Source organism: Columba livia, chromosome 1 (genome assembly GCF_036013475.1).
Source record: "Columba livia isolate bColLiv1 breed racing homer chromosome 1, bColLiv1.pat.W.v2, whole genome shotgun sequence".
NCBI classification, from domain to species: domain Eukaryota; kingdom Metazoa; phylum Chordata; class Aves; order Columbiformes; family Columbidae; genus Columba; species Columba livia.
In genome coordinates this window covers 2,046,732-2,074,217 of record NC_088602.1, presented here as the reverse complement: position 1 = coordinate 2,074,217, position 27,486 = coordinate 2,046,732, and the positions used below count along the sequence as shown (strand labels likewise).

Genomic DNA, 27,486 nt, shown 5'->3' with positions numbered 1-27,486 from the left:
GAGAGCTGGCTTTCCCATCATATAAACAATGCAACCACCAATTCTCTTCAGAGGTATTAAATTAATTTAAAGGCACCGAGCGGGGGAAAAATCCTGACAAGAAAGTCACCTCTTGTCCAGCTTTACAAAAACCTGTATTAACTCTACCTTGCAACCTGTGGAATAGCAAACGCTGCAAAACCAGCCAGGCACCCAACGTACACCCTGAAAATGAGTAAAACTTGAGTAAACAAGGCGGTTGCAGCTGCGGAAATCTCCTTTATTCTGCGGCTGCCGAGGGGGGGCTGGGCACCCACGCGTGTCCCGCAGGTGGGTGACACTGGGGGGGCCTGAACCGGTGTCACCTCAGCCTTGATTCCAGCACCACCAGAGCCGGGGTTGGGGCCCAGCCTGAGGGGGCCCCCCAAAAATACAGGTTGACCCCCACCCCAACGGCAGCCACGCTAGTGGGAAGGGTAGGAAGTGTGTGGGGTCGCTGCCTCATGAGGGGGTCGCTGCCTCACGGAGGGGGTCGCTGCCTCACGGAGGGGGTCGCTGCCTCACGGAGGGGGTCGCTGCCTCACGGAGGGGGCCGCGCAACCGTGGCAGCCTCCCGCCCCCCCACCCCGCTGGCGGGACTCACGATGCGGTTCTGATCGGTGACGAACTCGTCGATGTTCTCGAGGTAGAGCTCGTCCTCCATGGCGGGGCGGGGCGGGGAGGGCGCGTAGGCCGCGGGCGGGAGGCGCCGCCGTTCCCGCGCAGCTCAAGGCCGCGGCCGCCTCCCTGCTGCCATGGCAACGCGGACACACGCAGGCGGGGGCGATGGGGGCCGCGCGGGGACAAAAAGGGGCGGGCTGGGGTGAAGAGGAGCCGCGCGGTCCCTGTGCCCGCCCGCTCCGGGCAGGCCACGCCCCGCCCAGGCGGCGCTCGCCGTCACCTCACATGTCCCCATGGGTCGACCTGACATGTCCCCATGTTGTTCCCTCACAAACAGATGCCATCCCTTCACATGTCCCCACGCCGTCCCCTCACAGACCCATGGCCCCGTGATGTCACAGAATCACAGGATCCCAGAATGTCAGGGGTTGGAAGGGACCTGGAAAGCTCATCCAGTGCAATCCCCCCATGGAGCAGGAACACCCAGATGAGGTTACACAGGAAGGTGTCCAGGCGGGTTGGAATGTCTGCACAGAAGGAGACTCCACAACCCCCTGGGCAGCCTGGGCCAGGCTCTGCCACCCTCACCAGGAACAAGTTGCTTCTCAGATTTAAGTGGAAACTCCTGTGTTCCAGTTTGAACCCATTGCCCCTTGTCCTGTCATTGGTTGTCACTGAGAAGAGCCTGGCTCCATCCTCCTGACACTTACCCTTTATATATTTATAACCATTAATGAGGTCGCCCCTCAGTGTCCTCTTGTCCAGCTCCAGAGCCCCAGCTCCCTCAGCCTTTCCTCACACGGGAGATGCTCCACTCCCTTCAGCATCTTGGTGGCTGCGCTGGACTCTCTCCAGCAGTTCCCTGTCCTGCTGGAACTGAGGGGCCACAACTGGACACAATATTCCAGCTGTGGTCTCTGTCCCCTCACATGTCCCCATGGCATCCCCTCAGACACCCATGGCCCCATACTGTCCCCTCACATGTCCCCATGCTGTCCACTCACAGCCCCACAGCCCCACGCCATTCCTTCACACAACCCCACACCGTCCCTTCACATGTCCCCACACCGCTCCCTCGCACATCCTGATTCCATCCCTTCATAGACCCACAGCCCCACAGTGTCCCCTCACATGTCCCCTTGCTCTACCCTCACATGTCCCCACACCATCCCCTCACAACCCCATGACCCCACACCAACCCCTCACAGACAGGTGGCCCCACACCATTCCCTCATATCTCCACGCTGTCCCTTCACATGTCCCCACATTGTCCCCTCACACATCCTCACACCATTCCCTCACAGATCTCTGCCTCCATGCCATCCTCTCACATGTCCCCATGCTCTCCTGTCACAGACCCACAGCTCCATGCTGTCCCCTCACATGTCCCCACACCAGCCTGTCACAGACCCATGTGCCCACACTGTCCCCTCACAGATCACTGCTGCCATGTATGTCCTCATGTTCTCCTCTCAACCACAGCCCCATGCCATCCCCTCAAATGTCCCTACACCATTCCCCCACAGCCCCATGTCCCCACACTGTCCCATCACACATCCTCATGCCATCCCCACAGACCAATGGCCTCACGCCACCCTCTCACATGTCTCCATGCCCTTCTCTCACAGCCCTGCGGCTCCATGCTGTTCCCTCACACGTCCCCATGTTCTACCCTCACATGTCCCCATGCTGTCCCCTCACAGATCACTGCCCCCATGCCCTCCCCTCACTCGTCCCCATGCTCCTCTCACTGACCCACGGCCCCACGCCATTCCCTCACGTGTCCCCACATCATCCCCTCACAGACCCATGTCCCCACGCCCTCCTCTCATACATCTTCATCTTCATGCTGTTCCCTCACAGCCCCATGTCCCCACACTGTCCCTTCACATGTGCCCATGCTGTCCCATCACAGACCCACAGCCTTCCTTCCAATCCTTAATTCCAAATCCTTAATTCCCAATCCCATCCCATTTGCATCCTTTTTCTAATGCAGCTGAGGACTCCATTGATATATCTACATTGTTTTCTAAATACTTTTCCACTATAAGGTTAATTTAAAATCTATTAGGTGGTTTTGAGGGTGATATTTTTTCTTGTTTTCCTTCCAGTGTGGATTACACTAAATTTTATCTGCCATGTTTCTCATGTACCTGTCCTGGCTGGGTTCTTGCTGGGAATGGGATGTCGAGCATCTCCCACCCTTTCCAGACCTCATCAACCCAAATCCCTCTGTCTCCGGATGACTCGCTTCATTCTACTGGCAGTTAGGCAAAAGCAACACAAAATAAATACGTTTTCTACATCTAGTACTGCCACAAAATCCGCTTCTGTGGGAGAGAACTGATGCGTGTTTCCTCTGCTCTCTTCATTTTCAGGTGGGCTGCAGCGCTGAGCTGAAAAATGCTCTTGTAGGGTCACAAGTGGGTTCCTCTGATGAAGAGATCACTGAAACGTTACGTTTATGAGCGTATAGGTGTGTTCCCAATTTATGTGTTGTCTCCAGGAGCAATGGCTTTGGGAAACTGAGATGTCTGTAAGCAGGGGCTGAACAACCTGTCAGGAGAATTTAAAGTGAAATTCGGGTGTGTGAGATGAATGTGTTCACATATTGGTCCTATAACGGAGAAGCGGAGAGACAGATTTTGCTGGTTTGCAAGGAAAGATCACAAAATGAGCTTTAATATCTCAAGGGATTGATCTTCCTCTGGGTACCCAAGGTCATGACACCAGCCTTAACGTTAATGATACTACGAATTACACATTTAATTAGCAAGAGCCTTTCACTCCCTGAAGTCAGAGATATTCTTTCTGGTTTCAAAAGGAGCAGAAGAAAGGTCAAAATCATTACCCGCACACCGCAATGATTCTTTTGCAGATTCTGGGACTTGCTGGTTGTTCTTGACGTCTCCGGTTCTGCCCGCAGCTGGTGAAGAGTTGTCGTGCAATTTCATCTTTGTGAACCAAGTCCTTGGCCAAAACACGTTCCTGTCCAACAGCACTTGAAATACAGTGGCTGATAAGTGAAAGAAATGAAAAATCAGCAGGAAAAAAAGGTGTATCCCTCCACCCCCGTGTGTCACTCCGGGCTAATTACAAAATTAGAGTCTGGGGTCTCCCCGTTCTTCATCCATCTCTTAATTTTCATCAGGTGGGCCACCAATTAAAGCTCTGACCTCCCATCGCTGTTTTGCGCCTGCAACTGGAGAAAATAAGCTCTCGGCAAACAAAAACACCCCATTTTTGTTGGACGCCATTCTGTTCCTTTCCTTATCTCCAGGGATGCAGCTCCCATTATCTCCCAGCCTGAAGACTCTGAGGCCTTTTTCACTTAACAAAGTGCTTACTTCACTTAACTTTATCTAAAAGAAGCAGAAAGTTCGGAGGTTCACAGCTTGCAGAAGTTACCCCAAGCAAACATTATTCTATATAAGCAGTTTCCAACCAAGTTCTATAAGAAGCAGGACACAACAAGCTCAGGCAGCCTGTTCCCTGACACCTTCTCAGCAAGAATACATACGTTTTAAATTAAATTTGAATAGAAGGAAAAACAGGAACAAGAGAAATAATCTCATTGTAATGCAGCAAACTGACAGACGCTGAAAAATACACATCTGGGATTTCTCTTGCACAAGTGGAGATGTTTGAAGTGCTTCCAGGGGGCAGCTCTTTGAACCCATCTAGGACACCTCTTTGGGTATGAATATTAACCCCTGGAGGAGCCTGTTTTTCTTCAATACCTAGAAAATTAGTGTAGCGCAATTATCTCGGATTTTTAGACATCTAACCTTGTACTTGCTTAAGGTAGGGTGTATGAATCCTAACACAGCAACTGAAAATACTGTGAGACAATTCCCTTAAAAGGTCTTGTAATTCTCTTTCTTTTAGGATGTGCAGTACTCTCATACGTAGCTCTGAGAAATAAGACATTAAACCTCTGTTCCCCTTTGAAGAAGTAGAGAAATTATGTGATTTGTCCAAGAACCTTTCAATACTCCCAGGTGTAAAGCCCAAGTATCCTGACTCCAAAATGTTAATTTTTTTCAAAGCACTATAAAGGATTTGCTTGTTAGTGACAAAATGTCTTGCATTTAGAGCTGCCCGCAGCCAAAACCATCAGGACCAGCAGAAACTGAGCCAGAGCACTCATAATAATCACAGAATCCCAGAATGTGAGGGGTTGAAGGGCCCTGGAAAGCTCATCCAGTGCAATCCCCCCATGGAGCAGGAACACCCAGATGAGGTTACACAGGAAGGTGTCCAGGCGGGTTGGAATGTCTGCACAGAAGGAGACTCCACAACCTCCCTGGGCAGCCTGGGCCAGTTCTCTGTTACACTCACGGAGAAGAAGTTTCTTCTCAAGTTTAAGTGGAACCTCCTGTGTTCCAATTTGAACCCATTACCCCTTGTTCTGTCATTGATTGTCACTGAGAAGAGCCTGGCTCCATCCTCCTGACACTCACCCTTTAGATATCTGCAAACATGAATGAGTCCCCCCTCAGTGTCCTCTTGTCCAGCTCCAGAGCCCCAGCTCCCTCAGCCTTTCCTCCCATGGGACATGCTCCACTCCCTCCAGCATCTTGGTGGCTGCGCTGGACTCTCTCCAGGAGTTCCCTGTCCTGCTGGAACTGAGGGGCCACAACTGGACACAATATTCCAGGTGTGGTCTCCCCAGGGCAGAGCAGAGGGGCAGGAGAACCTCTCTGACCTACTGACCACCCCCTTCTAACCCACCCCAGGTACCATTGGCTTCCTGGCCACAAGGGCCCAGTGCTGGCTCATGGTCACCCTGCTGTCCCCAGGACCCCCAGGTCCCTTTCCCCTACACTGCTCTCCAACAGGTCATTCCCCAACTTACACTGGAACCTGGGGTTGTTCCTGCCCAGATTCAAGACTCTACACTTGCCCTTGTTCTAGTTCATTACATTTCCCCGCCCAGCTCTCCAGCCTGTCCAGGTCTCTGATGGCAGCACAGCCTCTGGCGTGTCAGCCACTCCTCCCAGCTTGGTGTCACCAGCAAACTTGCTGACAGTCACTCTATTCCCTCATCCAAGTCATTGATGAATATATTGAATAACACCGGCCCCAGCACTGCCCCTGAGGCACTGCACTAGATCCAGGCCTCAACTGGACTCTGCCCATTGACCACGACTCTCTGGCTTCTTCCCTTCAGCCAGTTCACAGTCACCTCACTCCCCGCTCATCCAGACCGCACTCCCTCAGTTCAGCTGTGAGGATGCTGTGGGACACTGTGTCAAATGCCTCACTCAAGTCAAGGTAGATCACGTCCACCGCTCTGCCATCATCCATCCACCTCGTTATGTCCTCATAAAAGTCAATGAGGTTGGTGAAGCCACGTCAACTGCAATTCTGAATATCCAGGTTTTGGGCAGAAATGAATCCCATCTGGGCAGAAGTGGAGGATTTCAGTTATGAAACGAAAGTCATAAGACAGATATATATATATATGTGTATATATATATGTATATATATATATGTATATATATATGTACATATGGAGATACAGAGCCCCCCCTTCCGCCTTTCTGCCACCAAGACGAATTACAAATAACAAGGTGGAATTAGCAGCGTCTTTTCAGTAGGAAACTTGTCAAGGCAATGACTCCTTCCTTAATTATAGAAAATTAAAAAGCATAGCTGAAAGACCAAACACCATCAGAAAAACAGCGGGAATTAGAATAAGAGACTCATAGAATCATTTATGTTGGAAAAGACCTTTAAAATCACCGAGGAAACCTAAGAAGATAAATTTCCTTATAGGCTTGCAAGGGGCATACTCAGTACAAAGTCCGTACATTGTTATCATGCAGACAGCTGCATTTGAGACAGATGCATGTTTTTGCGTGGCTTAATTGGCTTTTCTATTATATTTTCTACGCGTGTTCACAATGAAAATATCTTGAGATGCTCAAGGAATGAGGCAGCAATAATGGCAACAAGGGAGAAGCATTTAAGAAACTACTAAGACAAGTTTCAGTTGGATGAAGGATATATGAGCAGGAACACGTCTCCGCTTGACAACCAGTGTAGAACAGCAGTGTGACTGTTGACAGCCCGTTGCTGTTGATCTTAATCAGCCAAATCACCCCCGGCACCGCTGGTTGTGTCTCCACTGTGGACACAGAGAGTTTTAGACACCCGGCAAAAGTGGAGACACCTGAATTTAATGTCTTGATGTGGAGCTGGTTCCCAGTCCGCTCATGTGGTTTGTGGTGTGTCACAGTGCAACGTATCTTCATGATGGGAAATCATAGAACAGAATGATAGAATTAGTTTGATTGGAAGAGACCCTCAAGATCATCGAGTCCAACCCACCCCTGGCACTACCCCATGTATGGAACTTCATCTATGTGTATTTTCAACCCCTCCAGGGATGGTGACTCCAGCACTGCCCTGGGCAGCCTGTTCCAATGCCCCACAGCCCTTTGGGCAAGAAATTGTTCCCACATCCAACCTCAACCTCCCCTGGTGCAACTTGAGGCCGTTTCCTCTGCTCCTGGCGCTTGTTCCTGGGGAGCAGAGCCCGACCCCCCTGGCTCCAAGCTCCTTTCAGGCAGTTCAGAGATCAGAAGGTCTCCCCTCAGCTCCTGTTCTCCAGCTGAACCCCCCAGGTCCCTCAGCCGCTCCATCACACTTGTGCTCCAGCCCCTCACCAGCTCCGTTCCCTTCTCTCAACTCAGACAGATTCACTTTTATACCTTGCACGGTCCTTTCTGCCAAGATTCCTTGTACTTTTGTATCAAGAATCCATTCTCAAAAACAAAAATGCCAGGTTTAAGCAGTGTGTAGTAGTAGAAAAAAGCATGTGTAGCCATCTGGGAATGCAACAAGCCAGAAGAATTTAATCTCTGCTGCTCCCAATTACATGTTATCACATCCAAACAAAGATAACTGGCATGAACATCTTTGAAAGCGTCATGACAAATTTCCCGCATTGAGTCACTGTAGTCACTGACATTCCTGACTTCAGCTTATTAACTAACACCCACATCCCATATTCCGAGCATGTTCTCGGTGCAGTTTGCACGGGGAGATTGATGGCATAATTCCCCTATGGACTCCTGTTCTTGATATCTTTTATTTCGCGATAATTAGTGTGCCTCAGCGTGGAGTATTTGACATTTATTCAACAGCAGGACGGGCACAGAAGGAGCTGAGGCAGAACAGCTTGTTTTCTAGCAGCTCTGTGGATCTGTTTCCACAAGCAGATGGGCTATTAAAGAAGATAAACAAGAGTAACCGCTAGGAAATAATGAAAATCCTCTGAAGAATGGCTACTGATAAAGTAGAGATGGGAATGTGCAGGAAAGCATCTCCCCAAAATCCAGGGCAGTGCGTGACTACAGCATCCCAGAAATAAGACGGGAAGGAGATATCGGGAGCAAAATCCCCAGTGTCAGCTCAACCATGTTACATACAGAGCCCAGGGTGAGAAAACGGGCCCGGAGGAGTGGGTGACACGCCAGAGGCTGTGCTGCCATCAGAGACCTGGACAGGCTGGAGAGTTGGGCGGGGAGAAATGTAATGAACTAGAACAAGGGCAAGTGTAGAGTCTTGAATCTGGGCAGGAACAACCCCAGGTTCCAGTGTAAGTTGGGGAACGAGCTGTTGGAGAGCAGTGTAGGGGAAAGGGACCTGGGGGTCCTGGGGACAGCAGGGTGACCATGAGCCAGCACTGGGCCCTTGTGGCCAGGAAGCCAATGGTACCTGGAGTGGGTTAGAAGGGGGTGGTCAGTAGGTCAGAGAGGTTCTCCTGCCCCTCTGCTCTGCCCTGGGGAGACCACACCTGGAATATTGTGTCCAGTTGTGGCCCCTCAGTTCCAGCAGGACAGGGAACTGCTGGAGAGAGTCCAGTGCAGCCACCAAGATGCTGAAGGGAGTGGAGCATCTCCCGTGTGAGGAAAGGCTGAGGGAGCTGGGGCTCTGGAGCTGGACAAGAGGACACTGAGGGGGGACTCATTCATGGGGGTCAATATGGAAAGGGTGAGTGTCAGGAGGATGGAGCCAGGCTCTTCTCGGTGACAACCAATGATAGGACAAGGGGCAATGGGTTCAAACTGGAACACAGGAGGTTCCACTTAAATCTGAGAAGCAACTTGTTCCTGGTGAGGGTGGCAGAGCCTGGCCCAGGCTGCCCAGGGAGGTTGTGGAGTCTCCTTCTGTGCAGACATTCCAACCCGCCTGGACACCTTCCTGTGTAACCTCATCTGGGTGTTCCTGCTCCATGGGGGGATTGCACTGGGTGAGCTTTCCAGGTCCCTTCCAACCCCTGACATTCCACGATTCTGTGATTCTGTTCCTTCCCTCCTCCAAATCTTATAAAACGGCTGACAAATAATAAGGAAATTTAAGCTATCTCTTGCACTACATGATCTGAGCTCTGGGAACAGGCTGAAGACGGGTTCTTTGCTGTCTCCACGCTCCTTTACTCAGCTTCTGCTGAGATTCACGTTCCAAAAAAAGGTTGGTTAGTAGATTTGGGGAAAAACAACCCATAACAGAGTTGAAAAAAGAAACAGCAATTCTGAAAAAAGACCCAGGACAGTCGTGAGAGGTGTGATGTATGCCAACAGCTTGCAAATGGCCAAATATCAACGAGAGCCGATGCGGCTTGTGAGCATAACAACCGCCTATGGAGATGTGGGCACCGTGTTGCCAAAATCGCCTTTTCTCATGCAATTCCCCATCCACGTCAGCAGGTGACAGTTGGGCACCGCGCTTGCCTGGCAGCCCTGGAGCTGCACAGCAAAACAAACCAGGTTCTGCTGCTCGTTCCAGCCTGTGTCCCACTGCCCACCGACTCCTCCTCGCTGCCAGCACCGGCATTCGTGCAGCCACGCCGAGAACTGCATCCGGAAAACCAAATCACAGAACCATTTTGGTTGGAAAAGTCCCTTAAGATCATCGAGTCCAACCGTTCCCCCATCCCTGTCCCTGCCCCATGTCCTGAGATCCTCATGTCCATCTGTCCAGCCCTCCAGGGCTGGTGACTCCAGCACTGCCCTGGGCAGCCTGTTCCAATGCCCCACAGCCCTTTGGGGAAGAAATTGTTCCCACATCCAACCTCAACCTCCCCTGGCGCAACTTGAGGCCGTTTCCTCTGCTCCTGGCGCTTGTTCCTGGGGAGCAGAGCCCGACCCCCCTGGCTCCAAGCTCCTTTCAGGCAGTTCAGAGATCAGAAGGTCTCCCCTCAGCTCCTGTTCTCCAGCTGAACCCCCAGGTCCCTCAGCCGCTCCATCACACTTGTGCTCCAGCCCCTCACCAGCTCCGTTCCCTTCTCTCCACTCGCTCCAGCACCTCAAGGCCTTTCTTGTGAGGTGATCCCACGACCCCTCTGGCCGCCATTTTGTGTTTTGAGGTGATTTTGGTGCCCCTGGGGCCGCTGTTTTGAGCCTTGGATGAGGGGCCCAGAACTGCCCCCAGGATTGGCGGTTTGGCCTCCCCAGGTCCCAGCACAGGGACGGTCACTGCCCTGGGCCTGCTGGCCACACCAGTGCCGGTACCAGCCAGGATGCTGGTGGCCTCTTGGCCACCTGGGCACTCGCTGGCTCATGTTCAGCCGCTGGCACCAACACCCCCAGCTCCTTTTCCGCCGGGCACTTTCCAGCCGCTCTTCCCCGAGCCTGTAGCGCTGCCTGGGGTTGCTGTGACCCCAGGGCAGGACCCGGCACTTGGCCTTGGTGAACCTCAGACAGTTGAGCTGAGCAAGCTAAAAAATCAGCAATTGTGAAGAAATACCTGAGTTTTGGGTGGACAGACCTGTGTGATTCCAGAAGCAATTTCGCCCTTGCACAGCTCCAACAGGCGTAAAATCCCAAAGCAGAACTGCAGGCTGGGGAGGTCACACAGCGATGCCACCCAACAACAACCACATTTATCAGTTCACCTTCCTCTGGGTGAAATCACTCGCTCCATGAGAACTCCAGGAGGATACAGATCCTCACTTAAATGCAACAGCTTTTTACCTGGCAAAGGTCGGGGAAGGAAACAAGTGTTAAAACAGCTGCAGGTGACGCACGTGGCCGCGCGGCTTGCCGGAGTGTTCCTCACTCTCACAACAACCGCGTCACTCAGCTGGCATCGGCTTTGTTTTGCTGGTAACAAAATCATACACATCCTCTTCCTCCTGCAGTTCCACGCACTCTCTTGTCCTCTCTTTTTCTTCCTTTCACTGTAGCGGTTCTCACTCTGCCACTTTTTGCTCCCGGATTGACATTTGTGTTGGTTTTATGGAAGGAGTGTGTAGGTCTTAATCCATCACTCGTAATTTTAAATTATTTTGAAAGGCTCTTTTAATCTTTTGTTTCTTCCTCCTTCAAGTTTCCTGCTTCGAGCTTTCTGAGTGATTTCCTGACCTGGTTGAACACGCCTGGTAACTGTAAAATTACACTTTCCACGCTCAGGGTACAGTGTTTGTCTTGGTATCGCAGATTGGCTTGAGGGTAAAAATGAGATTATTGAAGTTCTTAGCCAAGGATTTATTTTCTGCTTATGAAAATGCCGTGGGATGCGGTTCTGATCTCACCCAAACCTGCTTCGTATTCTGAGGGAACTAGATGGGCATAAATTAGAACAAGAGAGGTTTAGATGGGACATAAGGAGAAGCTTTTTGTCCATGTGGATGGTTGAGCAGCAGGACATGATCCTGGGGAGGTTGAGCATCGATGTTCTTGGAGGTTTTCAAGACCTGGCTGGATAAAAACCTCAGAAACCCACAGAATCCCAGAATCCCAGATGTCAGGGGCTGGAAAGGACCCGGAAAGCTCATCCAGTGCAATCCCCCCATGGAGCAGGAACACCCAGATGAGGTTACACAGGAAGGTGTCCAGGCGGGTTGGAATGTCTGCACAGAAGGAGACTCCACAACCCCCCTGGGCAGCCTGGGCCAGGCTCTGACACCCTCACCAGGAACAAGTTGCTTCTCAGATTTAAGTGGAACCTCTTGTGTTCCGGTTTGAACCCATTACCCCTTGTCCTACCATTGGTTGTCACCGAGAAGAGCCTGGCTCCATCCTCCTGACACTCCCCCTTTAGATACCTGTAAACATGAACGAGTCCCCCCTCAGTGTCCTCTTGTCCAGCTCCAGAGCCCCAGCTCCCTCAGCCTTTCCTCACACGGGAGATGCTCCACTCCCTTCAGCATCTTGGTGGCTGCGCTGGACTCTCTCCAGCAGTTCCCTGTCCTGCTGGAACTGAGGGGCCACAGCTGGACACAATATTCCAGCTGTGGTCTCCCCAGGGCAGAGCAGAGGGGCAGGAGAACCTCTCTGACCTACTGACCACCCCCTTCTAACCCACCCCAGGTACCATTGGCTTCCTGGCCACAAGGGCCCAGTGCTGGCTCATGGTCACCCTGCTGTCCCCAGGACCCCCAGGTCCCTTTCCCCTACACTGGTCTCTACTCTGACCTCAGAGCTGCTGCTGCTTTGAGCAGGAGGTGGGACCCAAATCCTCCTAGTGTCCTTTCTAACCTGAATTATGACCCTATGAACCTCCGTGGTACTCGCTTTGCAGCATGGAAATGAGAGAAGCAGCAGGTCTCCAATATGGAAGAAAAGAGAAGAAAGGATAGGACCCTCATTAATGCCTGGACATGTATGTTTTTGAGTTTAAAAAGGCTTTAAAGATACCGAGCACTGATAAACAACGTTCTTTCCATTCAGAATCTAAAATCATTTAACAAATAAATGCAAGCACAATCATTCCCACCTCACATATGAGTAAAGGAGACGCACAAAGCTTAATTAATGCCCAAAATCTGTGCAGCAAACGATGTGTAGGACTAAGAAAATGACTCCTAACTAGTCTCCCGCCTCATCTGGGTCACAGATTGCCACAGCTCATACCTCTCCTGGCTACAACTGCCGCAAACTGATGTGTGGCGTTAAAAAAGGAGCGGGTGTCCGAGATGTCATCTCAAACCGGGTTCCCTTATTGCGGCTGCAGCTCCTGGATGGACAAATAATGGGTTCATCTCCTTGTCACCGAAAGCAAAAGCACCAGGTCTCATCCCTGACAGCGGGAATTAAAGATTTTCCCACTCTGGTGTCTGCAATAAGCCCTTTTAAAAGACACGATGGGTTCAATGTAGAAATAGCTTCTCTTTGGAGATTAATCGCTGAGAAACATTCTGAACTGGCAGGTTTTTGGCAGCAGAAAGAGAAGACAGAAGGAATAGCAATTTTTACCATCCCAACTGTCACTTTTCACATTTCTTTGCACAGAGCACGAAGAGAACAGGATCAAACCAAAGGCAGCTCAAAATTCGTGTTGGATAAAGATAAAAATGAAGATGCTGGGAGTGGGGTGAGAAGAACTTCACCCATCAGGATGGAGGCACCGAGCTCTGCTGGGTGAGTCATGAGCACACTTCTGTTTTCATAACGTCCGTCCCTATCCAGTTTGTGCTCATTTTCACACAATCACAGAATAGTTTGTGTTGGAAGGACCTTCCCAGCTCCCCCAGTGCCCCCCCTGCCATGAGCAGGGACATCGTCACCAGCTCAGGTTGCTCAGAGCCCCGTCCAGCCTGGCCTGGGATGTCTCCAGGGATGGTTCATCCACCACCTCTCTGGCCAACCTGGGCCAGGCTCTCACCACCCTCAGGGCAACAATTCCTTCCTCATGTCCAGCCTGAATGTCCCTCCTTTAGTTTAAAACCATCACCCCTTGTCCTATCACATCAGGCCCTGCTCAAAAGTTCGTCCCCATCTTTCTTCTCAGCCCCTTTTAAGTCCGGAAAGGACGTACTAAGGTCTCCCCAGAGCTTCTCTTCTCCAGCTGAACACCCCAACTCTCTCAGCCTGTCCCCCAGCAGAGCTGTTCCAGCCTCGCATCATTCCTGTGGCTCCTCTGGCCCCTCTCCAGCAGGTCCATGTGTGTCCTGTGCTGAGGGACCCCAGGATCCTTCTTAAAAACAAGCTGAGATGAGTGTTTAACCCAACCAGGATGGTTTTGGCAGGACTGCAAAGTCAGGCTGGTTGACCAGAGGACAGGGTGACCTCTGGCAGGGTGACTGGCCAGCAGTTGAGGACAAACCAGATACAAGAGCATCTTCAACAGGGCCAGTGAAAGCCAAACAATGCACCTGAGCTTTGTGAGTTAAAACACCAGCTCCCAGCATCACAGGAAGCTCAGAGAAGCGGAGTTGCCCTCTACATCAACTCCGAGATGGGTCAAAAGATGACGACCAGCACCAAGAGAAGCAGAAACTCACACCAGCTCTGACCCCATGGCCTCACACGTGCGTCTCTTTGTTTTTCTTCAGCTTTGTCACAGACTTGGGATGGTGTTTCTTTGAGTTGACGAAGAGATCAGGAGAGTCAGGAGCGGTTCTGGCTCTGGGTCTGAGATCCTGCTTGAATGAACTGGCGATCTCAACCCGACTCGTTCCCTCTCAATGCCATCAGGGAAAGATTTGTTATGGAATACGATGTCATGGAGATGTTTGCAGGACTGGCAGCTGCTGCTTGGACTGGGGGTCCTGGTGGACAACAGGATGACCATGAGCCAGCACTGGGCCCTTGTGGCCAGGAAGGCCAATGGTACCTGGGGTGGGTTAGAAGGGGGTGGTCAGTAGGTCAGAGAGGTTCTCCTGCCCCTCTGCTCTGCCCTGGGGAGACCACACCTGGAATATTGTGTCCAGCTGTGGCCCCTCAGTTCCAGCAGGACAGGGAACTGCTGGAGAGAGTCCAGCGTAGGGCAACAAAGATGCTGAAGGGAGTGGAGCATCTCCCTTATGAAGAAAGGCTGAGGGTCACTTTAGTTTGGAGAAGAGGAGACTGAGGGGTGACTTTATTAATGTTTATAAATATATAAAGCGTGAGTGCCATGAGGATGGAGCCAGGCTCTTCTCGGTGGCAAACAATGATAGGACAAGGGGTAATGGGATCAAGCTGGAACACAAGAGGTTCCACTTAAATTTGAGAAGAAACTTCTTCTCAGTGAGGGTGACAGAGCCTGGCCCAGGCTGCCCAGGGGGTTGTGGAGTCTCCTTCTCTGGAGACATTCAAACCCACCTGGACATGTTCCTGTGCGACCTCACCTGGGTGTTCCTGCTCCAGCAGGGGGATTGGACTAGATGATCTTTTGAGGTCCCTTCCAATCCCAAACATACTGTGATACTGTGATATTGTGACTTGGGCAATGCCCGCGTCTTGTGTGAAGAGGTTGGTTGCCTATTCCAAGGCATCTCACAGGAACCTGCGGAACAAAATACCAAGGAAAAATAAATCAATAACTTAAGGCTTCCCAGCACCACCCCCAGGGAAACCCACAGTACAGTTTGCTTGAATAAAAGAGAAATTACTTTGTCACCTCTCTGTGACACCCCAACCTTGCCAAAACCAACAGGAATTTTGTCCCGGACTTCCCCGCAGCCAAGATATTACCCTTGGCATCCGTTTGTGGCTCTTGGTGAGCTGTGATGGTCCCTCTTGCCAGGCACCTGTTCCACGGCCGCCACCTTTGTCCTCCCCTCCCCTTCCTGCTATTAAAGCCCTGACTTGCTTCAGCTCTAAAGTTCCCCGAGGGAGCCTCTCGTGCCAGAAAAATGAGGTTTGCAATCAAAGGAATTGGTGAGAATTCAAGAAACTCGGCTAACGTTGATGGTACCGAAAGGAAAAGGTACGAGGGAACAGCAAATTATCCTACCACGAAGAAAAATAACAACAAAAAGGATATTTAAACACCAATAGAAGGATAAAACATGAGCCATCCGTGGCTTCCGTCCATACAAATTTCCTCCCTGCTTCAAAAGCAGGATATCGACAGTAAATAGCCCGACGACGCAACCGCGCTGGTCTCTGCCGTCTTATTGACGAGGATCCCGGGTCTGTTACACACAGCTCTCCCCATCTTACGCAGGCAGCGCCGCCGCCAGCCAAAAAGGAAGAGCGTTTGGCTTTGATCTCCAGCAAGAAGTTGATGTTTAATCATGAAAAAAGAAAGGAAATAACTCGATATACACACACAATGTTGGTGCAAAATGTAAGTCTCTCCTGCCAAGGGCAGAGACCCCGAGCAGCTTTTCTGGAATGGGTGGTCGAGGTGATGATCGCACCCAAAGTGAGATGGTCCTGCTCCAAATACACCATGACCTGGTGAAGTTTAGGGTGGTTTTTCCCCATTTGTTTTTTCCCAGGTTGTTATTAATTTTATAAACCATCACAGTACTTGTTCCTGTATATCAAGAAAATGAGTAAACACAGGGATGCACTTCCCCTCCTTGCAAATACCCGCACAGAGGTCCAGGCCATTGAACGACAGGGGAATGACCTGTGGCAACCAGGGGTAGATTACCACCGAGCCATATTTTGGCTAAAAACAAGTTTATTAACACAGTAGATTGCCCTATAAAATCAAAACATACTTTCACACGCTTAATCCAGTCGCTAAGTCGGAAGGACTGCAGGTTGGGAATGGTTTGCTGTGGTTTTAATGGTTGACTCATTAGTGGTGCCACCAGACTGGCGTATTTTTGACATTTGTAATAAAATGTTAAGGTGGGAATGTCTTATCGCTTTCAAAGCCACAGGGTGACTAATTGCAGCGCAGATCAGCGGTACAATAACTCTATTTACAATCCACGACCTTGAGGTACCACCCTGTGCCTTACACCCCTCTCCAGGCCCTGTCCCCTATCTCTAACACCTGTCCCCAGGCATGATCCCCTGTCCCCAACCTCCTGTCCCCTGTCTTTTATCCCCCACCACAGACCCCATCCCCAATACCCTGTCTCAGGCCATGTCCCATGTCCCCAGGCACTGTCCTCCATTCCCTGGCCACAAACAACCATCCACTGTCCCCCTGTTCTCCATCTCTGTCCCCATCCCCTGTCCTCCATCTCTGTCCCCACTGTCCTCCAACCTCTGTATCTGTCACCTCTCCCCGTGTCCTCCATCTCTGTCCCTATCCCCTGTGCCTGTCCTTTGTCCTCAATCTTTGTCCCCTGTCCTCTACCCTCTGTCCCCATTCCCTATCCCCCCATCTCTGTCCCCTGTCCTCCATCCTCTGTCCCTATTCCTCATCCCTGTCCCCTATCCTCCATCTGTCCTTTGTCCCCGTCCCTGTCCCCTCCATCCCTGTCCCCTCTCCCCCAACTCTGTCCCCATCCCCTCATCCCTGTCCCTTATCTCTGCCTCTTGTCCCCATCCCCTCATCCCCATCCCCTGTCCTCCATCTCTGTCCCTTCTCCCCTAACCCTCATCCCTGTCCCCTGTCTGACATCCACCTGTCTCCTATGCCCCTATCCGTCTCCATTCCCTTGTCCCCATCCCCTATCCCCCCATCCATGTCCCCTGTTCTCCATCTGTCCCCTTTCCCCTGTCCCCATCCCGTCCTCCATCTCTGTCCCATCTGTCTTCCATCCTCTGTTCCTGTCCCCTATCCTCAATCACTGTCCCCTCTCCCCTGTCTCCTATCCCCCATCCATGTCCCCATCCCCCACCCCTGTCCCTTCTCCTCCATCTGTCCTGTCCCTATCCCTGTCCCCTCTCCTCCATCTCTGTCCCTATCCCCCACACCTGTCCCCAGCCCCCCATCCCTGTCCTCTCTCTTCCATCTCTGTCCCCATCCTGTGCCTGTCCTGTCCTCCATGTCTGTCCTTTCTCCTCTATCCACATCCCCCATCCCCGTCCCCTGTCCTCCAGCCCCCTGTCCCCATCCACCGTGCCTGCTCCTATCCCCCATCTCTGTCCCCACTACCCTGTCCCCTATCTCTATCCTCTGTCCCCCTCTTCCCATTCCTTATTCCCCACATCTCTGTCCCCTGTCCTACATCTCTGTCTCCATCCCCCTCTTCCCATTCTGTCTCCTCCATCCCTGTCCCTTCTCCCCCGTCTATGGGCCCAACCCTATCCCCCATTTCTGTCCCCATTCCACATCCCTGTCCCCATCTCTATCCTCTGTCCCCTATCTCTGTCTCCATCTCCCTCTCCCGATCCTCTGTCCCCATCCCTGTGCCTTGTCCCAATCTCTGTCCCCATCCCTGCCCCTTGTCCTCATCTCTGTCCCCTGTACCCCATCTCTGTCTCCATCCCCCTCTCCCCATCCTCTGTCCCCTCCATCCCTGTCCCTTGTCCCCCATCTCTGTCCCCATTCCACATCCCTGTCCCCATCTCTGTCCGCTGTCCTGCACCTCTGTCCCAATTCCACATCCCTGTCCCCATCTCTGTCCCCCATCTCTGCCCCCATTCCACATCCGTGTCCCCATCTCTGTCCCCTGTCCCCAGTCCCCATCTCTGTCCCATCCCTGTCCCCTCTCCTCCATCCTGTCTCCCCGTACGCGTCCCCCTTTCGCCGTTCCCACCGCCCCCCCGCCGATCTCCGCCCCGCCCGCTCCCTCCCGGCGGCCCCGGCGGCCGCGGCCTAACCCGCTCCCTTCCCCCTCGTCCCGGTCCCGGCGCCCCGTTCCGCGGCGCCATGTCCCGGGCCCCGGTGCGGGTGCTGCGCCTGGGGCTGTGTCCGTACCCCGAGGCGCTGCGGGTGCAGGAGCGCTGCGTGGCGGCGGCGCGGGCGGCGCGGCCCGGGCCCGTCCCCGCTCCCACCCCCGCTCCCACCGCCGGGGAGAGCGTGGTGCTGAGCGAACCGGCGGCCCCCGTGTACGTGTGGGGGCTGCGGGGCGCCCCGGAGGCGGAGGCGGCGGCGCGGCTGCGGGCGCGGGGCGCGGGGCTGCTGGCGGCGCGGCGGGGCGGCCACATCACGTTCCACGGGCCCGGGCAGCTCCTCGCCTTCCCGGTTCTCGACCTGCGGCGCCGCCGCCTCCCGTTGCGGGGCTACGTGGCGGCGCTGGAGGCGCTGGTGGTGCGGATGTGCCGCCGCTTCGGCCTGGCTGCCGCCCGCGCCCTCCCGCCGCCCTTCACCGGCGTCTGGATGGGCGACAGCAAAGTGTGCGCCATCGGTGAGCGCGGCGGGGGGACACGCACCGGGGGGACACGCACCGGGTGGGTGACATGGACCGGGGGGACACGCACCGGGTGGGTGACATGGACCGGGGGAACACGCACCGGACGGGGGGGACATGCACCAGGGGTGTGCACTGGGGGGTGATACACCGCGTGGGTGGGCATGCACCGGGTGGGTGACATGGACCGGGGGGAGCATGCACCGGAGGCGGGGGACATGCGCCAGGGGTGTGCACTGGGGGGTCGTGCACCAGGTGGGAGGGGTGCACCGGGAGGAACATGCACCGGAGGGGGCAGTGCACCGGGGGGCATGGATGGGCGGATGTACCGGGGCGGGGGGCGACATGCACTAGGGGTGTGCACAGGGGGTCATGTACTGGGGGGGTGACACGTACCAGGGGTGTGCACAGGGGGTCATGCACTGGGGGGGTGACACGTACCAGGGGTGTGCACTGGGGGTCATGCACTGGGGGGGGGTGACACGTACCAGGGGTGTGCACTGGGGGTCATGCACTGGCGGGGGGTGACACGTACCAGGGGTGTGCACTGGGGGTCATGCACTAGGGAGGGGTGTCATGTACCAGGGTGGGGGACATGCACGGGGGAGGAAAGCAGCAGGGCGACATGCACTGGGTGGCAGGGGTGCACCCGCGAGGGGACATGCACCGTGGAGGTGACATGTACCGGAGTGGGGGACATGCACCCATGCACCGGGGGAGGAATGCAGTGGGGGGACATGTACCGGGGGTGTGCACTGGGGGTCATGCACTAGGGAGGGGTGGCATGTACCAGGGTGGGGGGCATGCACCAGGGGAGGAAAGCAGCAGGGGGACATGCACTGGGTGGCAGGGGTGCACCCGCGAGGGGACATGCACCATGGAGGTGACATTTACCGGAGTGGGGGGCATGCACCGGGGGAGGAATGCAGTGGGGGGACATGCACCAGGGGTGTGCACTGGGGGTCATGCACTGGGGAGGGGGGGTGGCATGTACCAGGATGGGGGACATGCACCAGGGGTGTGCACTGGGGGTCATGCACTGGGGGGGGGGTGACATGCACCAGGGGTGTGCACTGGGGGTCATGCACTGGGGGGGTGACATGTACCAGGGTGGGGGGCATGCACTGATGGGGGACACACAGACCGGGGATGTGCACTGGGGGGGTCATGCACCATGGAGGTGACATGTACCAGAGTGGGGGGCATGCATTGGGGAAGGAATGCAGTGGGGGGACATGCAGCATGGGTGTGCACTGGGGGTCATGCACTGGGGGGGTGACATGTACCAGGGGGAGGGGGGGACATGCACAGGGGGAAATGCAGTGGGTGGGAGGGGGGTGCACGGGGGTAACATGCACCGGAGGGGGGTGACGTGGGTGACATGCGGCAGTGATGTGCACTGGGGGTCATGTACTGGGGTGATATGCACCAGGGGTGACATGCGTGGGAGGGACATGCACCGGAGCGGGGATAGCATGCAGCGGGGGGGCATGCAGTGAGGCAGGGCATGCACTGGGGGAAAAGCACCAGGGGATGCTGTGCACCGGGGGGGACATGCACTGGGAAAGGTGACACAGTGGTAAGGGGCATGCAGCAGGGGTAGCATGCACTGAAGGACGGCATGCATGAGGGGGACATGCACTGGGGACACATGCACCGGGGGAGAGCACGCACCGGGGGGGGAAATGCACCGAGGAAGGATGCACCAGGTGGGGAGATGCACTGGGACATGTGCAGCATGGGGAAGGTGGGCACCGGGGTGGGTACACACGGTGGGGGGTGTGCAGGGAGTGTGTACTGAGTGTGTGGGGGCCAGCACAATTTTGGACCCTTGCACCCCAAACCAGGGCACTGCACCTTCTGCAGCTTGGCCCTTGCACCCAGAGCTGGGTGTCTACAACCTGGTCCCCAGCATTGTCCCCTTGTCCCCAGTCTTGTCCCTTTCCCCTTTGTCCCCAGCCCCTGAGCTGTTCCCCTGTACTACAGCCCCACATCCTGCACCCCATCCTGAATCCCAGCACCCCCAGTTGGGCTCTGTTGCCTCGTCTTGGGGCCCTGCAGCCCAGACTCCCCTTTTCAACACAGCCCCCTGTCCAAGCCCACCCGAAACCCCGACAGTGGGATGCGGGGATGGGGTGGAGTGAGCCATCACGAAATATAATAAACTAATAAAACAAACGGGTGCTGACGGGTGGGTGCTCGGGCCCCCGCAGGGGTGCACTGCGGGAACCACATCACCTCGCACGGGCTGGCGCTGAACTGCTGCACCGACCTCACCTGGTTCGACCACATCGTCCCCTGCGGGCTGGAGGGAAAAGGCGTCACGTCGCTGAGCCGCGAGCTGGGCCGGCCCGTCACCGTCGACCACGTCCTCCAGCCTTTCCTCGACTCCTTCCAGGAGGTGTTCGACTGCACCTTGGTGTTTTCAGAAGATGCCGGGGAGCGGGAGAGCCGCGGCGCCGCGGCTGAGTGTTCCGGCAAACCCTCGGTGCAGCCGCCTGGTGCTTGATTGCAGGACAAGTTCTGGTGCCTTCACCTGCAGACAGCACGTGAACGGCGGCACAGAGGTCCAGGTTGTCGCTTAAACAGCCAAAACTCCATCGGGGCTGCTCTCTCCAGCTCCACGGGTCTCTGTCCCTCAGCTCAGACCTCCCAGGGTGTCACGTCCCCGTCGCCTGCTGGGGAGATGCCCAAACAAGCACTTCTGTGTGTTTTTTCTGCCTGTCTCCCCACAAAATTCCAACATTTGGGTGAACGCTCACGAGCCCTTTGGACAAGAGGAGGAGGGACTGGTTGACTGAGCATTTTTCCCTCGCTGCTGCATAAAAAGAGGGAGATTTTCTATGAAAAGACTTGCTGGGAACTTTGGCTGCTGATCCTTTGTTTATTTACCCCAAGATATTATGAATAACGACCTTTTTCTTGCACTGTGCCCAGAGAAATCCTCACAAGGCGAAAATCCTCACTGCGGGGTTGGGGCGGGTGGAAAAATCACTGATAAGAGGCTGTAAATGGTTAATTACGGAGCAATGCTGATGTGGTGGGAAAGCAGGAGGAGGAGTGGGTCTAGGAGAGGATCTGTGGCCATTCCAGATCGTGTGGGGCCACACAGTGTGGGATCCAGTGCTGGGGATGTCACTGTGGTCCGTGCAGGTGGTGTTGGCTCCTCCGAAATCGCCGCCCCGGCTGCAGGATCCGTGTGAGCTCACAGGAGCCGTCCCAGTGAAGCGGTGCAGCCACCCTGAGGTCCTGCCTATGGATGCAAACCTATAGGTAGACACAGATAAAACTGATTTTAATAACTTTTCGTTCAGGAGAAATGGAAAATGGTAAATAAAGTTCCCGCACGCTGCTCAGAGAGGGAGCTGAGCCCCCCCTGCAGCCCGTCACCGCTGCTCCAGGCCTGTGTTCTGCCCCACTAGCTTTGGGGTTTCTCTGCCCCCACCCTGCAGCCCCCTCGGGATTTTGGGTGGGCAAAAGGGACCAATGGGGCTGGGAGGCACAAGGGGGAGGAAAACCCCATTTTAAGGAGGCAGAGGATGGTGAGTGGGGATGAACGTGCCCCGGGCAGGCTCGGTGCCCAGCGCGAGGGCTTGGGGACAGCGAGGACACACAGAGGAGGGACAGGAAAGCGTGACCGGCAGCGTGTGGCGGGAGGGAAACGCAGGGTCTGGCTCTCCCAGCCCTATAAAAGCCTCCGGTATCCGGCTGGGGTGAGAGGGCTGTGGCGGGACCTGTGGGCTGGGGACAGGCTGGTGGCCCGCTGGGGCTGGGTGGCTTTGGCAGGTGGCTCTGCCCCGGGAAGGGGAGGAGGCTGCGCGGCACTCCCAGCCTGGCCGGCATCCCTGCCCGCGATGCTCCAGTCCCGGCGCAGCCCGGCAGCAGCGAGGGCACCGCGGGTGAGTGCGATCCCCCTTCCCACCCCTCCAGTCTCCCTTTTGTCCCCCCAGCCCCTACATCCCTCCCTAATATGGGGTCCCCCCATGCCGCGCCTCCCCTCCTGGGATAAACCCCAATATTGCCCTAAATCTCCCAAATTCAGCCTTCAAGACACTTGCGGCTGAGCCCATCCCCGTGGGCTTGTGGCTGCTCGGCCCCTTCCTCCTCCTCACTGCCTGCAAGCTGCACCCTGAGTTTTGGGGTGACCCTTTATTTTGGGGGGGATTCATCTGCCTGTGCATGGGGCAGAGCTGCTGGGGTGCTCGGGAGCTTGGGGGGATGGCTCTGGGTGTGCTGTGCCCCAGGGGACAATGGCAGTTTGTGGGGCTGGTGGGTCCCAAAGGATGGCACACATGGGAGAAAGAGCCTGTGTCCCCAAGTCCCTTCCTGTGCGCCCCAACTCAGAGGCTCCAGCCAGGTGTGAAGGTGCATGAGGACACAGAGGGCACATGGGGCTCCAGGGTGGGCTGGCAGTGGGGACCCAGGGGGGTCAAAGGGGGTCTGGGATCTATGGGAAGTCCCTGGGGGGTTTTGGGGCAGTGACCCCTTGGGATGGGTCCACTGGGGCATGTGGGGAGCTGTGTCCCACTGCTGGAGCGGCTGTCATTCCTGGCCCTGGGTGGGGACCAACGGGGAAAAAATGGGGGTCTCTGCTAACCCTGGGGGTGAGTGGGGTCAATGCATGGCAGGATCAGTCCTGGATCAGTTATTTAGGATTGGGGACCCCAGACATCACGCCCCTGGGGTCACTTGGGTGCCAGCTCTGCACCCTGCAAGCCCACTGTCCCCCCACTCCCCTGAACTCAACCATCCCCTAGGACAGCTGTGTCCCTGACTGTCCCCAGCTCTGGGGAGGAGTGGGGGGCAGGCAAGCGCCCCAAAGCTCTTGGTGAAAGGAGTGAAATTTGGGGAGGGAACTGCTGCAAATACAAAGCCCCCTGTCCTACTGTTCCTGTGTGGCAGAGAAGGTGCTTCAAGGACCATTTTGGGGTCATTGTTGGGTCCAGCAGGACATCCCTGCTATTGTCCCAGGGTCACTGACACCACACGGACAGCCCTGGCTGAGCCTCCCTGTCCTTCCCCGCAGCCTGGAGGAGGACATGGAGGAGAACAACCAGACGGAGACCTGGCACCAAAGCCTCCAGGTGGTGCTTGATGCCTTGAACCAGACGCTGCAAGGGGTTGTCCTCTGTCCCACCGACCGCCCGGCCACCACCGCCGCTGCCGCACGCAACGCCAGCACCCGCGCCGCCCGCCCCGGCCGCAACGACAACGCCTACATGTACATCCTCTTCGTCATGACGCTCTTCGCCGCCACGGTGGGCAGTCTCATCCTGGGCTACACCCGCTCCCGCAAAGTGGACAAGCGCAGCGACCCGTACCACGTCTACATCAAGAACAGGGTCTCCATGATCTGAGCCCGGCCCTGACGCCTTGTCCCCTGCGAGCTGGTGGCTTCGAGGGTCATGTTGCTGCTGCGATGGGGCAGCGCTGCCGGCCAGCCTGGCCCCAAAGCTGCTGGAAACCCCCCCCGGTGTCCCCATGGAGTTGCTGAGCCCTGGTGTGAGCAGTGTGGGGACATCCTGGCCACGCTACAGCTCCTGTCTGGCAGGAGGTGACAGGGTATGACCCATGGGCAGGTCCCGGTCCCGCAGACCCACCTCGGCTGAGCCCCGTGGGGACGGGGATGGCAGGAGCAGCTCCTTTCTCATCGTGGCCCGCTGAGGCTCGCAGTGTCTTCAAAGAGAAAATTTTACCATTTCCCCACTTGGATCAGCCAACGTTGACCTCCGTGGGTGGCCAGCAGCTTCGTGACATGGGCTAGTGGGTTTTTCTGGTGCTAAAACCCTGTATTTTTTGAGTAGGGCTGGGTGCTGCTTATCTGGTGGGGAATTAAAGAAGGTGGCGGTTTCCAACACGGTTGCGTTTGCTTCTTCTCCGAGCGAAGTCGGTGTCGGGGGGATCCGTGCGACACCTCTCCATGCTGGTGCATTGCCCTGGCTGCCCAGGGGGTGCTGTATGGGCTAAACCTGCTCCCTGTGTGCTGCTGAGGGGACACCAAGGTCAAACCCTTGGTGGCATCGAAGCCCCAGGACACGAGACGCTTCCTCCCCACCGCGGAGCATCGCTGGAACTGCGGGCACACGTTGCGGTCGTGGTCCGAGCCCAGCCAGAGGCATCCGGCTTCACACGTTCCCGAAAGTCTCCCCGGGCTCCGGACGGTGATGCTGAAGTTTTTCCTGCTTCCTTCCTGCTGTCGGCTGTAGCTTTGGCCTTTTGTACCACGGGTCCCAATGTGTTTTCCACAGGGCGAGGGCGCAGCGGTGGATGGGAAGGGGATGTTCTCGGGTCCTGCTGGGCTCCTTGGCTTTGTCTCCGCTTTTTAAACTGGCCAGGTTTGGGACTGGCCTGTGGAGTGGCCAGTGGCCAGGACAGTAAACGTCCTCATCCTTCAAAACAGGCTGTGGTGCAGCGCAGGTGACCCGGTCTCTCACATGTCTTAACCTGTTAATAATGGCATAATTAATGTCTTTAATTGCAGCGAGATTAGCTGGCCCATAGGGGCCTTTCTGCATTCAGAGGTTAAACACGGCTGCGATGCCTGAGCCCAGACAGTGACGCCAAGCCCCAATCCCCAAAATAATAGTCTAGGGTAGAGCTGGAAATCTTGGCACTGGCAGCACTGGGATGGCAGCGGCTCCACGACCAATTCCTGATCTCCCACACCCTTGTTTTGTGCACAAAACCCAAGGCAGAGGGTTTGGGGGAGCCCTGGGGGGGCTGCTGGCTTTGGGGCTGAGCCCACTGTGAATTCTGAGCCGGGTCTGTGGTGCTGATGGGGTTTTCCAGGGACGCAGGGACAAATGCCACCAACGTCCCCCGGCACCTGGCCCAAGCGGGAAGTAGCTCAAGAGGCTTTGCTGTGTTTGTCTTGCGGTTGCAGTGCTGGGAAAGGAAAATAAACCCTTTATCTGCAAATAAATCAAGGGAATAGGGCCAGGCGGGGACAGCCGAGACAACAAACCCTCCGCTGGGTTGGTTTGTGCCACACACACTGCGTGGGGGTTTTCTCCACCTCCGTGGAGGTCCCTGTGCTGGGACCGATGACAAAACCCCCAGTGATGTGGTCTGCTTGCCTCTCCTGGTGGCCACTGGCCGTCCTGGGCGAAGGGGGTGGCTGGGATGGATCTGGTGACCGCAGAGTCCCTTCTGTTGCTGTACCTGTGGGGGACAACCCTGTTACAGGGTGGTATGTCATAAAAAATGAAAAAAAAAAGCTGCTTTTCCCTCGTCCAGAAGATCCTAAGGGGGAAAAGCCTTCCTGCAAGAGGGCTCATGTGGTGATCACTATTCACCCGGTTTCTGGTCCTCCCTTCCGTCCCCACAATTAAATTCAGACCAGAGCCTGCAGCAGGGCTGGGGGATGCCCTGGGTGTCCCCATTCAGGCCTGGGGCTGGAGGCCAGCGGGCTGGGTGACAAGGTGCCAGTGCCACCTTGTGGCAGCTGCTTCAGGGTCCCTGCGCCACAGGCACCTGCTCCTTCCCAGAGAACCCTGTGGACTCCATGGGGCTAGAGCAGCAGGGCTAGTCCCCATGGGACCCATGGCTCTGGGTTGGCTGGTGTCCCCATGGGACCCACCAGGCTGACTGGTGTCCCCATGGGACCCACTACTCTGGGTTGGCTGGTGTCTCCTTGAGACCCACAGCTCCAGGCTGGCTGGTATTCCCAGGGGACCCACAGCTCTGGGCTGGCTGGTATTCCCATGGGACCCACAGCTCTGGGCTGGCTGGTGTCCCCTTGGGACCCATGGCTCTGGGTTGGCTGGTGTCCCCATGGAACCCATGGCTGTGGTGTCCCCTTGGGACCCACAGCTCTTGGCTGGCTGGTGTCTCCTTGAGACCCACAGTTTTAGGCTAGTTGGTATCCCCATGGGACCCACAGCTTCAGGCTGGCTGGTGTCCCCTTGGGACCCAGCAGGCTGGCTGGTGTCCCCATGGGATGCTCAGAGGGGTACGGAAACATGAGGATACAGGGGGTGTGGATGGATTTGGGAGCCTCATGAAATGGGTTTGCTTCAGCTGGCGGAGGAAGGATTTAGGGACTAATTAGGTGCTCATCCCAAAGCTCAAGAGATTCCTCCTCAAAGCCAATTGGGCTCTGGCCTCACTCCCCGTGCTGCAGCCCCAGGAGCAGATTTCGGGGTAACACTCATGCAGTTTGTTTTAACAGCACGGAGATGCACTCAGGTGCACAGAGGGGAGAGCTGGGGCAGCGCTGGCCTTGCCTGGATCACTAAATCCAACCATACAAATCCTAGCTGCCTACATTTTAAGCAATGCAGCTAGGAAAAAAAAAATAGGGCTCATGGGAGGCCAATTTATTTAAGATTTTTTTCCTCAGCACACAGCAATGAATCACAGATGAGGCGATGTCTGTAGTGGTTTGCCAGGTACTTAGAAAAGGCTATCGAAATGTTGTGTGTCTGGGAAATCCAGGCTGACCTTGCATTAGCGAAGCGATGGTGGGATTGTTGGAGCGCCGGGAATTGCAGAGGCCTGTTCCTGGGACTGCTTTGATGCTGGGCATTTTGATAAGAGGAGTGTAAGGTGAAATGATAGCGGTGCAGGGGCTGATAGCGATGGTATCACCAAGCGGCGGCAGCGGGTATCGGTGAATGATTAGCTAACAGCACAAGGTGCCTCCAGCAGTTTGTATTGCACTGGTTTTGGCTGGTGAATACACGGCACAGAGGCACTGAGGTGTGGGAAACACTAAAGAAAATAAAGGGAGGGAAAGGAAAAGTGCTTAATGGAAAATAGTTTGTGTTGAAGGGAGCTTCCCAGCTCCCCCAGTGCCCCCCCTGCCATGACAGGGACATCTTCACCAGCTCAAGTTGCTCAGAGCCCCGTCCAGCCTGGCCTGGGATGTCTCCAGGGATGGTTCATCTACCACCTCTCTGGCCAACCTGGGCCAGGCTCTCACC

General features: G+C 55.3%; 3 protein-coding genes across 9 annotated transcripts in view; 2 read left to right on the top strand and 1 right to left on the bottom strand.

Moving 5' to 3' along the window:
• Nucleotides 1–10,588, bottom strand: part of POLD3 (DNA polymerase delta 3, accessory subunit) — a 42,418-nt gene extending 31,830 nt beyond the window's left edge. Inside the window, exons 1-2 of one of the 4 annotated variants that reach the window (XM_065049706.1) lie at nucleotides 10,399–10,588; nucleotides 3,491–3,655 (exon numbers count right to left, since the gene is read on the bottom strand). Coding sequence is in view for 2 of the 4 variants with exons in the window: in XM_065049704.1 (XP_064905776.1) it covers nucleotides 623–682 (60 nt within the window). In the remaining 2 variants the exon portion in view is untranslated. Of the gene's footprint in view, nucleotides 1–622; nucleotides 793–3,490; nucleotides 3,656–10,398 lie in introns of those variants that run through there. The other 3 variants (XM_065049704.1, XM_065049705.1, XM_065049707.1) reach the window with 3 other exon arrangements.
• A 7,394-nt stretch (nucleotides 10,589–17,982) lies between these two features.
• On the top strand, nucleotides 17,983–21,951 carry LIPT2 (lipoyl(octanoyl) transferase 2). 3 transcript variants are annotated; one of them, XM_065049715.1, is made up of 2 exons: nucleotides 17,983–18,635; nucleotides 20,776–21,951. In XM_065049715.1, exons 1-2 carry the CDS (start codon nucleotides 18,082–18,084, stop codon nucleotides 21,029–21,031), a joined length of 810 nt encoding a protein of 269 aa, XP_064905787.1. In that variant the 5' UTR covers nucleotides 17,983–18,081; the 3' UTR covers nucleotides 21,032–21,951. The 3 variants fall into 3 exon arrangements, with proteins under 3 accessions (XP_064905787.1, XP_064905788.1, XP_064905790.1); XM_065049716.1 differs by having other exon boundaries at nucleotides 17,985–18,602; XM_065049718.1 differs by having other exon boundaries at nucleotides 17,995–18,559.
• A 126-nt stretch (nucleotides 21,952–22,077) lies between these two features.
• On the top strand, nucleotides 22,078–24,419 carry KCNE3 (potassium voltage-gated channel subfamily E regulatory subunit 3). 2 transcript variants are annotated; one of them, XM_065049740.1, is made up of 2 exons: nucleotides 22,078–22,461; nucleotides 23,534–24,419. In XM_065049740.1, exon 2 carries the CDS (start codon nucleotides 23,602–23,604, stop codon nucleotides 23,917–23,919), a length of 318 nt encoding a protein of 105 aa, XP_064905812.1. In that variant the 5' UTR covers nucleotides 22,078–22,461; nucleotides 23,534–23,601; the 3' UTR covers nucleotides 23,920–24,419. The 2 variants fall into 2 exon arrangements, with proteins under 2 accessions (XP_064905812.1, XP_064905810.1); XM_065049738.1 differs by having other exon boundaries at nucleotides 22,176–22,461; nucleotides 23,589–24,419.
• The last annotated feature ends 3,067 nt before the right edge of the window (nucleotides 24,420–27,486 follow it).